General features: G+C 39.2%; 2 protein-coding genes across 3 annotated transcripts in view; both read left to right on the top strand.

The window, feature by feature from the left end:
- Positions 1 to 13,472, top strand: part of ranbp3a (RAN binding protein 3a) — a 1,280,039-nt gene that overhangs the window by 524,139 nt on the left and 742,428 nt on the right. The window lies entirely within an intron of this gene.
- Positions 1,146 to 2,748, top strand: gadd45ba (growth arrest and DNA-damage-inducible, beta a). The gene is given in 4 exon segments (NM_213031.3): positions 1,146 to 1,344; positions 1,453 to 1,554; positions 1,658 to 1,877; positions 1,975 to 2,748. Coding segments are annotated over 4 exon segments (480 nt in total). The 5' UTR covers positions 1,146 to 1,300; the 3' UTR covers positions 2,089 to 2,748.

Genomic DNA, 13,472 nt, shown 5'->3' on the forward strand with positions numbered 1-13,472 from the left:
AAACAAGCATTAAACAATTAAACAGCAGGTGGCGCAGTAGAACAGTAAATTCATTCAATTCGATTGCTTATTGATTAACTTGTCTGCTTTAAAAGACAATTTGCAATTCATCCAGGCTGCAGACAAGATGCACTCTCAGGCAGATGCTCTCTCAGAATAAATGCATTAAAAATGTGAAACCCATATCTGAAAGTGTTGCTGCATGCCATACATGCAATGTGGTATTACGCTACTCTGAAGGCATTTTGATAGAGGAAATCAAATCGATGGAATAATCGGGTTCCCCTTAAGATGCTGACCCCAGTGTTTATGCAGTCCGACGGGTTTCGTAACTCGAGAACAACAAGGTCCCATGACAACATCAACAGCTCTGATCCTGTGACTGTACCGTCTATAATTAGCCGGTGGAACTGGAACAGCCTGGCTGAAAGTTCCAGGTAACAAGGAGACAGAAACTCTACAACCTTCTAGAGGCTCTGCAGACGACTTGTGTTTTGCAAAACAAAACCGTGATTTCCACATCAATTAGATGCATCTTTTTTCAATGCACATTGGATGCTTTGGGATGAGCAGTTGGAGTCATCAGCAAGTTTCGACCAAACACTCTTGCAATTTAAATATGTGCCCCAACATTATATAGTGCATAATGCAATTATATAGTTTCCTTTATATATATATATATATATATATATATATATATATATATATATATATATATATATATATATATATATATATATATATATATATATTTATTTATTTATTTATTTAAATTTAATTAATTAATAAATTTAAATTTATTTATAAATTTAATTAAAATTAGTTTTTTAAATTCTGAACATGATGCAAAAGTTTCAAATGTAACTGCAACACCATGCACATCGAAAGCATCTGGGAAACTCCATCATTTTCATAAGGAAATTCCATCGCTTTCGATAGAAACAAATTAAGCTACTAGGAGCATGTTGTACTGGCTGGAGCGAACCAACCCACGTGGGGTGTAGCAGGAGTTTCCCCCATGACCAATGGCTGAACGACCTCGAGACGCTGGTTGAACGTTTGTAACCAATAAGAAAGAGTAGCATTTTGTGAAGCCACGCCCCATTTACAGTGGTATATAAACTCGCGTTTCGCCGAGAATCGACAGAACCAACTTCTCAGGCACAGAGAAGCGAGTAAAGGAATACTGCAACTCCTAGCGACTTTTGGATTATACTCCGAACACTATACACACTTTGACTGGATTTTAATATTTCCGAGTTTATCCGGAGACTTGTGGATTACCACTATTTGAAGCAAAATGACCCTGGAAGAAGTCGTTGGATGCAACATTACTGATACAAAGTAAGTTCCTTTTATTGCACGCATGCATGTCTTTTATAGTAGAGTCTAACTGAGCAGATGAGTGTACAGAAAGTATTGTCGCTGACCATAGCCGCGTTATTTCTACAGAATGGACACCGTGAGCCAAGCATTGGAAGAGCTGCTGGTAGCAGCACAGAGGCAGGACTGTCTCACAGTCGGCGTTTATGAGTCTGCAAAACTAATGAATGTGTAAGTATACACTTGTGGTTCACTTTCATGCATCTTAATAATGCACAGTAATCGCTTTATCATCATAAACAAGATACTAATCGCAATAAAATCTGATTTACAGAGATCCAGACTGCGTTGTGCTGTGCATTCTGGCCACCGATGAGGAGGATCTGGACGACATTGCGCTGCAGATTCACTTCACGCTCCTGCAGGCGTTCTGCTGCGATAACGACATCAACATCCTGCGGGTGTCCGGTCTGAGACGCCTGGCACAGGTGCTCGACGAGCCGGCCACCGTGGAAAACAGCGAGCCCAGAGATTTCCACTGCATCCTCGTCACTGTAAGTAGACATAAACAGCTTATCATATGCGGTTTTAAGAGGTGCATCTTTAATTTCGCACGACAGTTACTTACCTTTCGTTTTTATGTTTACGCAGAACTCTCAATGCCAGCCTCTCAAATGCCAGGCACTGAAGGACGTGGGCACCTACTGTGAGGAGAGCCGTTGCAAAAACCAATGGATTCCTTATCTGTCCCTGCAAGAACGCTGAACTATTCGCGATGCTGTTTCTGCAACGAAAGGATGAAAGAGTCATTCTCTGCGAATGAAAGCAAACGGGCTCTGCAACAGCCGCCGTTGACTGCTGCGTCATGGGGATGGAGCTGTGTGAGAGAAAGTGGAGCTCCTGGAACTGTGCGCATGGTACATTCCACCCTGCCCCTTCAGCTTGTCGTGTCCTCTGTGGGGGAAAAGAAGTGGTCGTTTTTGGTAGCGGAGGAACAAGTTGTGGGAACATGAGCTGTGAAAGCTGCCTGTCGGCGCAAGCTGTGCGAGAGAACTTGCACGCGGGCGGCGTGGGCGCGCGCCCAAGCCTCATATGTGCAATGGGGTTGGAAAGCGACGGGTGTATACGTCACTATCGCTGAATGCGGGACGAACATTTTGAAAGACTGAGCTAATAATCTGTGTATGTGCTGGATATTGTATCTGATAGTTGCCTATCAGTATCTGCAAATGGACTGAAATCGCTTCTGTTTGTCTGCACTGAAAAGGACCGTGTTTGTGGAAAACAAAATCTGTTGAGCTAATGAGAAATGCATACTATGAATTGATGTAATTTATTCCTAGTAATTTAAACAGAGTAATATATACATTGCTGCTCATGTCAAATGCAATGCTGTTTCAATAAATTATTGATTGAGAATTTAAATCTCTGTCTGATGTCTTGCTTTGGGGATGGTGCACAAAGAAACATGATCATTATTGAACAGGGCATGCACATTCACTTATGTTTAAAGTAAACAACAACACTGACAAATGATTCACTAAAGGATTTAGGAAGTTAAATGGTTGTAAACCATTTAGTTAGGATGAATTTACACAAGTTCCTATATTTAATTCATTTGTTTAAATTCAAAACATATAAATTTTTTGCAACAATTTTGCAGACTTTTTTTTTTTTTTTCAGTGGAGTCATGCAAATCCTAAATGTCATGTCAAATTTAATCTGTAAACAGGTGTTATTAAAGGAAATTAGCCCACTGAGGTGTGAATCCTTTCTGTGGAAAAGTATAAGAGCCCTGAAGGTAACACACAAACCAATCAAACAGTTTGCCAAAGGATTGTTCTCATATCCTCCTGTCCTGGAATCGGCGTCATATCCTTGCTGATACAGTAAATTACGACACCACACTGACAGGAATGCAGGCTTTACAAGTTAGACTTCCGTCAGCTTTGGCAAGCTTAACTCCTCCATAATGAAACTGTTGGCTACTTGGATATATGATCTTAAAAAATATGATCTTAAAAGCCATTTGAGTTTATTAGCCTGGGGTGACAAGGTGGCTCAGTGGTTAGCACTGTCGTCTCACAGCAAGAAGGTCGCTAGTTTGAGTCCTAGCTGGGTCAGTTGGCATTTCTGTGTGGAGTTTGCATGTTCTCCCCGTGTTGGCGTGGGTTTACTTCAGGTGCTCCGGTTTCCCCCACAGTCCAAAGACATGCTCTATAGGTGAATTAAATAAACTTAATTGGCCATAGTGTATGATGGATAGGCATCCGCTGTGTAAAACATATGCTGGATAAGTTGGCGGTTCATTCCGCTGTGGTGAGCACTGATGAATAAAGGGACTAAGCCGAAGTAAAATTAATAAATACATTCGTTTACTAGCCTATATTACAGGTTTCTGCTTACACCTTTTTATTTATTTACAATCTAAAATAGTCTTGTTGCAGAAAACTTAGCAACAATATAGACATGACAACAGCAGCCCTACTGGATCTGGAACTGTCTTCCTCAAGGGCACTGTGATGCTATGCTTTATCCATTCACGGTCTGGGTTACTAGGCCAAAGGTGTCACCACCTCTCTGCAAAACTCTGGCACACATTTTTTATTAGGAGGTTTGTTTTCAAGCTCCATCCAGTTGCTGTTTAAGTCAATGTTGCTGACTACATACTGTCATTTTATAATTATACACATATATATTAAAAAAACATCACATAATGTAAATGAGATCTCATTTAATGAGTCGTTTACATTTTAATACTTTTCATTTAAAAAAAAAAAGAAAAGAGGTTTTATGTGAAAAGTCGAACTCTAGCTTGGCTCTATAATGATCTTTCTGTGTCATTTTGCCAGACTGCTCTACTGACAGCGGGAAAGACCAGAAAGAAACACAAAATCATTGATTAAATAATGCTGCGCTACACAAAATTGAGACGAAACCTGAAAACATGTGAAAAGACGTGCGTCAATGTAATGATTTAGAAGCATTTTTTGACATTAAGATGACATGACACATTTTACATTGTTGAAAAAGAACCAGTTATTTAAAAAAGTAATATATTTAATTTGTAAAGTATATTTTTATTTGTGTATATATGGTCAGTGAAACATTTTTCAGTGTTTGTTAAACACATTTGCTCATTGTCTGTTTCCTTTTAATATTAAGCCTTGAAGGGTGAAAACTTAGCTTAATTAATGGGGCATATAAATCAATAAACATAATTCAAATATTTATATAAAACATAGAATTCAATAAACATAAATCAATAGTTAATATAAAGCATCAAAATTCAATAAATATGACCATATTATTTCCATACAATTAACAGCTGCACTGGATCACTTATTTACTACGGCCTTGTGTGCTAAATTTGAACAAGAACAAATATTCATCCTAAAACATTAATTAAATGTTATAGAAAGCAAACATGGGCAAACAGTGGCGCAGTAGGTAGTGCTGTCGCCTCACAGCAAGAAGGTCGTTGGGTCGAGCCTCGGCTCAGTTGGTGTTTCTGTGTGGAGTTTGCATGTTCTCCCTGCGTTTGTGTGGGTTTCCTCCAGGTGCTCCGGTTTAAGTTAAGTTGGTGGTTCATTCCGCTGTGGCGACCCCAGATTATTAAAGGGACTAAGCTGACAAGAAAATGAATGAGAAAGCAACTTTGTAACTTTCTCAAGCATCACCATATTGTTACAACACCAATTTATATTTTTGTGATTGTAGTTGTTGAAAAGCAAAGCTTCAATTATTGATCTGCCAGATAGAACCTTATAATTCTAAGCGGAAAATGACTTTTTAAGATTAGAGGGTTCTATCAGCATTTGCCCTGTTTGTTTTACCTAATTTGCAAATGTAAGAGAATTTTGATAATTTACTTTTAGAGATTAAGGGTCTCCATCATGTTAATGTATAAAAGAGAACTGTTACACACATAATGTTTACTATATGAAATGCCAAAACTTTGAAGCTCAACATCTCAAAATCATTCAGAACACGGATAGAACCCTATAATTCTAAGGCGACGATACAATCTACATACAAGCTAACAGCTTAACGTTGCATTAACATGTATCCTGCATCCCTTTTCCAACAAAACAAATCTTACTGACACTATTCAAATAATTAATATTCCAAATATTCCTCTGGCAAAGCAACAGTATGTACAACTTGTAAATTTAGGTCGATGTTAAAAATAGAAATGATATCAACGGACAATTATAGAAGGATTCAGTTTCCAAATTTAGTTTCTCCTATGAGATAAAAGGTTTCGTGCATGTTTAGGGCATTCCCTGGGCTGGTTTGTGCGTCTGACGTAGGCCGTTTCTGATTACGCATTGGAACCCCGGAAACGTCATTGACCATTTAAGGGCAAATCTAGAAGCGCCGAGCCTGTTGATTCCACTCAACACGACGCAAAAAAATAACAATTTAAATGAAAATTGTAAGTGTTTAAAGATTCACATTATATACGTTTGTTTGGGGATGACATCTCCTGACCTCTTGACTGTGTTAATTGTGCCCAGCGTCTCTACCAGCGGTATGTGGAGAATGCGGAAACGGTGTATCTGTTTCCATAGAAGTGCAGCGTGAGCGCGGAAGCACTTTCCCACAAGGTGCGTGAGTGAATCAGCCTGTTTTTTTTGTCTTATCGTGATCATAAGGAAGAGTCCGGAAAGAGCAGTCATGCCCATTATGCAATTGAACGATCCAAATGTCATATAATGTAATGAAATTTAGCTTATTTCCTCAGGATATATGCTTGTTTTTGAAAATGAGTCGATTCCAGCGTTATGGATGTGACATTTGCAGTACAAATTCACAACATAAACACACAGAGAAAGTATATATTAGCATTATATTGAAACACCTGTTTATATTTTCCAAAACAACCACAAAGTTATGGGATCAGACAAATATCAACCTGTAAACATGTTTTAGATTTTAAATGAGGTTAATAAACATGCGTTATGGATGTGATCAAAAAGTTTACAGTAAGAAATTCTGTGAATTAAACTGCACAAACACCAAAGAATTAATGCTAATCAAAAAGAAAAAGAGTTGCTCACTATAGAACAAAAATGACAGATTTTATTTTATTTACATTTTCACATTTCTAAGGGGATTTGCTTGATAGATGTGACATCTCACCTTTATGGATGTGACAGATGTAAAATTGTCACTTGTGTGACTTTGGTAAATCACATGTATAGTAGTTTGAGTATTTTAAAGTAGTATAAAATACTTGCACAAAAAATGTTGAAATGGTTTCACTGTTTTGGTGAAAACTTTTTTGTGGCAAGGTTGACATTTGCATGGATTTGCCCTGCTGGATTATACTAAAACAACAACATACTAGCATATGCTGGTAACGAAAAGAATACCTAAAGGATAAATGACTTCTAAAATACTAATTAACCAAAATAAGTTGTTTTTAAAAAGACATCCTGCATATCTTACTCTTCAGCACTAATTTAACCGGTAAATGTGTTTTCTTTTGGGTTATCTCTAAACAGACATATTTATGATGCTTATTATGAACTCATTCATTCATGCATTCATTCATTCATTCATTCATTCATTCATTCATTCATGCATTCATTCATTCATTCATTCATTCATTCATTCATTCATTCATTCATTCATTCATTCATTTTCTTTTCGGCTTAGTCCCTTTATTCATCAGGTGTCGCCACAGAGGAATAAACCGCCAACTTATCCAGCATCTATGTTTTATGCAGTGTATGGCTTTCCAGCTGCAATCCATCACTGGAAAACACCTATACACTCTCATTCACACACATACACTACAGACAATTTCACCTATCGCGCATGTCTTTGGACTCGTGGGGGAAACTGGAGCACCAGAAGTAAAATGCCAACTGACCTAGCCGAGGCTCAAACCAGTAACCTTCTTGCTTTGAGCTGATCACGCTACCCACTGTGCCACCGTGAAACCCAAAACATTTAATTTGCCCCAGCCACGCCCCCACCCCCACCAAAAAAATAAATAAATAACAAGAATTGTGTTGCTTCAGCTCAATTTAAATGAGTAGTTTGAAAAAACAGTAAATGCCATATTTTCAGTTCACCAACACCATCAAAAGCACTCCTCACACGGCAAAAAAAGCTTTTCTTGCTTAGATTTTTTGTCTTGCTTGTATTCCAAATATCTAAAAATTCTTGATTCAAGATGAATTTTCCAGACAAGCAAAACATTTTGCCTTGTTTTAAGAAATAATCTGCTAATATTAAGTGATTTTTACCCTAAAACAAGCAAAATAATCTTCCAATGGTGTAAGCAAAATAATCTTGTTTTTCCTTTTGACATAAGATTACTTTGCTGACACCATTGGCAGATTATTTTGCTTGTTTTAGGGTAAAAAACACTTAATATTAGCAGATTATTTCTTAAAACAAGGCAACATGTTTTACTTGTCTAGAAAATTCTTCCCGAATTAAGAATTTTTAGATATTTGGACTACTTAAATTCAAAATGAATGACTTCCTGCTACTTTAACTCTCTGGTCGGCGGCGGTGTAAACGCACCGTTGATCTCCTGATAAATCAGTGACTAAGCCGAAGGAAGGTGAGTGAGTAAAATCAAAGTGATACAAAATATCCCAAGCAAACATGTCGTGTTGTGTGGTAGGATGCCAAATTCGAGTCCAAATAAGAAAACTTAAATTTTACCGTACACCACACTGCTTTTAATGCTAACCGCAGACGTCTTTGGCGACTCTGCAATTCTTATTTAATATCAGGTAAGTTCACACTATGCTGAATCATACACATTACTCGTTTTTGATTGCAGCAATGATTTCAGCAAAAACAGTTAAATATGGTGAATTAAACTGCGGACACTGAATGCTTAGAATGAAAAGTAAAAATGTACGTTCACATACCCTGCCTTACAGGTGCAGTTCGCTGTCAGAATGCAGTTGTTTTGCTTGATGATTGCACAGGCCTTGTACAGCTCCGTCCTCTTTCCTTGTCTTTGGCTGGGCAGTACCTCGGGTTTTAGCACTACATAGTTTTGGATCTGGTAATCTCGGAACATTATTTCTTGCACATGACCACTTGTAGACTTGTAGGCCTTTAACTTCTCTCTTGTCAAAACACTTTCAAAGTTTCAATGAGATTGTATATTTCGGGCTCGACGCTTGGCCAATTCGTCTGATCCAATATCCATTTGGAGGGTGCCATCGAAAATGGCTTTAACGTTAATTTTGCTGAATAACTGTGCTTATCACTTGTTGAAAATCTGTTATGATACACTGAAAGTATTATGTAAATAATATATAAAATATTTACTCAATATAACATATCTCTAATACAACAACAAACTCTTAATTGCATCAGATGTCATTCCCCTGCTGTAAATGCTAGCACTCCTGTTTTTTTCAACCTTGCTTCTTCGGCATCCTGAATGTTTACAAAATGGTAATTCGTCTATACAGTACTCTCAAAAAAATGACGTTGCTGCTAGTTTAAACAACTTGAAGCATCACAATTCTTAGGTTTTATTTTGCAACCTAAATGTTTTATGTTCAACCTATTTAAATTGTAATAATGATTAAAGGTTCAGGACACCCTGGAGAACTTTTTTTTTATATTAACAGATGTGTGTGTGTGTTGAGCATCAGTTAAGACAATGTTAGCACCTGTCAGCTTTAATTGTGGGGAAAACTGGATCATTTTGAGCTTTTGTCAGCTAATTTCAGCTTCCGGGTTTAAAATGATTTTTGGGGCGGGATCAAAATTGGCGACGTAGCGCAGTACTGCAAGTGCAATGATGACGCGTCGGTTTCTCATTATTATTCATAGCGGAGTTTTCTTATCCTATGAGAAGAGCCGGCTGCTTAATTATTCATGAGACCTGCCAGAGTCAAGCCCGAGCTGTGAGACACATCATGGGCACACAGTATTTAGCCGTTCATGAAGGCCCATATGCGTTTGTTTCCATGGTCCACGCGGTTTGTTGCATGTTTTCCCCCGCGATCTTCTCAGGGCCGATCATACAGCAAAGCTGTGTGTGCTGCAAGCATTTTTGTCGGGAGAGCAGCACGAGAATTGAAGAATGGCGGACGCTGTCTTTTATCAGGAGTTCGTTCACATTCAGACACATCACTGTGCTGCTGTGTTTGCCTAAATCCTCCAGATCACCAGCAGGACTAACGGTTAAAATAGACAGGTCAGGAGACCTGCTGAACTGAGTCTGCTGGATACGGGGATTGAGGGAGAATTCCTCATTTATAGGGTTTACATGAACACACTTATCTTTATAATGATATAAATTGTGGTTATGTGTATATGAAATTACGAAAAACAAATGTAGCAGGGCATTAAATCACTGTTCATTTCTTTGCATTTTAACTTTGTAAACTATAAACTCATGCGTCTCCTCACGGTTTGTCTCATTTTGTGAGCTAGCTTCGTTCGCTCACGTTCTCCCCTGCTGGCCACGCCCACTCCTGCCCGATGCTCGCGGAGCTCCACGCCCATTAATCATGCATCTTTTGAAAAAATTCTGAAGTAGACTTTAACCGAAAGTGGGGGGTGTCATGGCCCTTTAAGTTTACTTAATCAATTTGTGTTGGCACACCCTGAAGGAACTGTGTGGAACCCAGCGTTTTTGTACAGTGTAATCAACATTTTAAGCTATCAAAACCTTTCATCAGTGCCTATAACTACTGAGGAATCCATTCTTTTTTTGTGGCAATTAAAAAAAACTTTTTGCATCCACTTCAAATGCTGATTACTGTAAAGTTCCTATAACACAGAATGTTTCCTCACAAGATCAGCTGCGTAAACAGAAGTGAAATGAATACACACTGTAAAAGAAAAACAAACAATTCAAAGAACGCCAAATGCAAGAAAAAATTCACAGATACAAGATTCATCTTTCAACTTGAAGGAAACACGGCTGAAGTACAGGAATAGACTTGATCCACCCACACAAACGGACTCGAAAATGAAAAAAGACAAGGAAACTAGTTCACAATTATTTTTAAAAGCAGTCATAGGCAGAAACTCAGAGCCCCTGCTGAAATTTTCCCTTCCAATAAAGCCTTGATCTGCATGCGCGGCGTAATGACTGTGTGCCACCCAGTCTGTTTCTGTTTGACTCTTGCCTCCGAGGTCATCAGGTACATTCAGGCTGGCAGCGGCGCTTCTTTCCACCCCCACCCGAACGAGCAGCCAAGACGAGACTCTGGCCAAGTTTATGACCCATCCTGCAGAGCCGACCAAATGAAATAGACAATAAAACCAGAGCTTGCGAATGCTCACGTTTTCATTGCACTGTAAGAGTCTTTAATCAGCACTTTATCTCACCACTATAAACACATTGCTCATGCTTAATTAAAGCTGCCAATTACTAGCTCATAGCAGATGTCGACAGACTTTTTGTTAGAGAGAAGGATTGTATGATTGAAAAAGGAGATTGTCTCAGGAAATTGTTGCATTGGGACAAATAAGCTTGCTTAATTTGAATAGGGGTGGCACGGTGGCTCAGTGTGCACTATTTCCTCACAACAAGAAGGTCTCTGCAGTGCCAGGTGGCATTTCTGTGTGGAGTTTGCATGTTCTCCCCTTGTTGGCGTGGGTTTCCTCCAGGTGCTCTGGTTTCCCCCACAGTCCGAAGACGTGCTAAAGGCAGTGGTGGAAAGTTAAAGTACCATTACTTGTCTAAAAATGTTGTGCAAGTAGAATAAAAGTATCTGTTGTAAATATTACTCAAAGTATGAGTAAAAAGTAGCCCTTTCAAATGTACTCGAGTAGTGAATAGTGAGTATTACGCTGTAAAAAGTTGATGCATTTACATGTCATTTGTGGATGTGTGTAAACGTAACATTCTGTAGTGCATTTAGCTATTGTCCAGCAGGCACACAGTGTCATAAGACGTTAATATTAGGTTAGATTTAGGTTGTGATGTCGGGTGACCAAAATTCAATGTCTAACCAGCGTCTAAGGACAATGTTATTTTTTATCCAATAATGGCCTCACATGGTTTTAATGTTTAGTTGATTTTAGGATGTGTTGGAAATTGACCAAAAATCCAACGTTGAGCCAACATCTTAAACCAGAGGTAGGGAACCTATGGCTCTGGAGCCACATGTGGCTCTTTGACGTTGGATTGAAGCAGCTAATATTAATTTACAATGATGAAGTGCAGAGAGTTAGGCAGTGGCGCAGTAGATAGTGCTGTCGCCTCACAGCAAGAAGGTCGCTGGTTCGAACCTCAGCTCAGTTGGCGTTTCTGTGTGGAGTTTGCATGTTCTCCCTGCCTTCGCGTGGGTTTCCTCCGGGTGCTCCGGTTTCCCCTACAGTCCAAAGACATGCGGTACAGGTGAATTGGGTAGGCTAAATTGTTCGCAGTGTATGAGTGTGTGTGTGGATGTTTCCCAGAGATGAATTGCGGCTGGAAGGGCATCCGCTGCAAAAAACTTGCTGGATAAGTTGGCGGTTCATTTCGCGGTGGCAACCCCGGATTAATAAAGGGACTAAGCTGGCAAGAAAATGAATGAATGAATGAAGTGCAGAGGGTTGCTGAAGAACTCCTGAGAGATTTCTGCTGCTGTCTGGGCTTTCACTGCCTTTCTACACCTTCCTTTCTTCGTGTGTTCAATACTTTTTCCCTGTGTCATTTTTATTTAACTTTGTTCGTAAACTAATTAGATTTGTTTTCTTTTCATGTATGTATTTATTTGGTTGTTATAAACATCTGGAAAAAAATCCAAGTCAACAGCACCTGAAGAAATATGTTTTCTGAAAAAAAGGGTGACGTGTTGAATACGTATTTCCCTCACCGTAAATGCCTTGAGTTTTTGCTATGTTTACTAAACAGGTGGAATCCTAATTGCATTTGCATTTTAAACCTTAAAAGCAAATTGAAAAGCTATTCTTTTTTTAATTTCACGTTAAGTGTTTAGTAACTATACTCCTAATAATTCACTCCTGCACAATTCCACAGATTTTCTATTATTATATTTTACAAAATTCTGTGCAGAAATAGCAAAAAAACGTCTATAGATTCTGTCTGGCCACGCTCATGAGGATTGAACTTGACTGCTGCAGAAATCAGCTGGTTAAGCAGTGTGTTTACACTCTGGTGTGTCAGTCGCAGTCGGGGTGGAAACAGGGAGTGGGTGAGCTGCAAGAATACGTGCTATTGAACAGCAGCTGACCAGACAATAGCTAGCTGTGTGTTCCTCTCCAGACCGCTGGAAAAAAACATGCACGCGTGCTCAGCCCTCCAGGCGTCACACAGCAGCACAATGGCAGCACCCGTAAAGTGGCTTAAAGACTAAATTTGCCTGAGCGAGAGCGGTGACTGGAGTCGAGAGGGCTGACGTCAAGCTGAACGAGGGCGAGAGGAAGGGGGGGTCAGGAACTGAAACAGAGAGCCTTTTCTTTCCCTTGGCCAAAGCCCTGGCTGATTTAAAGTTGCTGACAGTATTTAGTTCAGGTTATTAATAGAAAGGCCTGCTGGGCTATTTTTAGCACAGCACAACTATATTTATATCTCAGGGAGTGGTGGCGTTGTAGATAAAATAAGGGGCTGCTTGATTCAGTAATGGACATTAAAAAACCCAAGACGGATTCTCCTGCCCCTCCTGTGGTTTCTTTTGAATTGCCCTTGATTGAGAGCACTGTGGAGCCTCTTTTTCTTTTCTTTTCCAGATTGTGTGTAGTGCTGGACGGTTGCAGGAGCGGTTGGGACACACAGTTGCCGTGCATCTTAGCCATAATTATAGACTTGGTTTAAGCCCCCTACCACCCAGTTCCAGCTGTAACCAACCGGTCGCACCATGCACCCCCTGCTCACCATATGAAGGCATATGTCAGTGATTCCCCAATCGAACCAAGTCTTTAATTAAATAAAGACACACCCATTTCAGTGACCTATGGGTGTCTAATATGAAAATGAAATCAATGTAGCATAAACAAACCAACCAGGTTCTGTTAACAGTATCATTGAAATAATTAATAAATCATTCTTAAAGAGACAGAAATATAAATCAGAGGTAAGATTTTCTCATACATTGCCATTGGCAGTGGTGAAAAGAGTACTGTTACTAGCCTGAAAACATAGTGCAAGTAGAGTAAAAGTATCTGTCGTAAATATTACTCAAAGTATGAGTAAAAAGTAG

The sequence above is a fragment of the Danio rerio genome, chromosome 11, assembly GCF_052040795.2.
Source record: "Danio rerio strain M-AB ecotype USA chromosome 11, GRCz13ab, whole genome shotgun sequence".
NCBI classification, from domain to species: domain Eukaryota; kingdom Metazoa; phylum Chordata; class Actinopteri; order Cypriniformes; family Danionidae; genus Danio; species Danio rerio.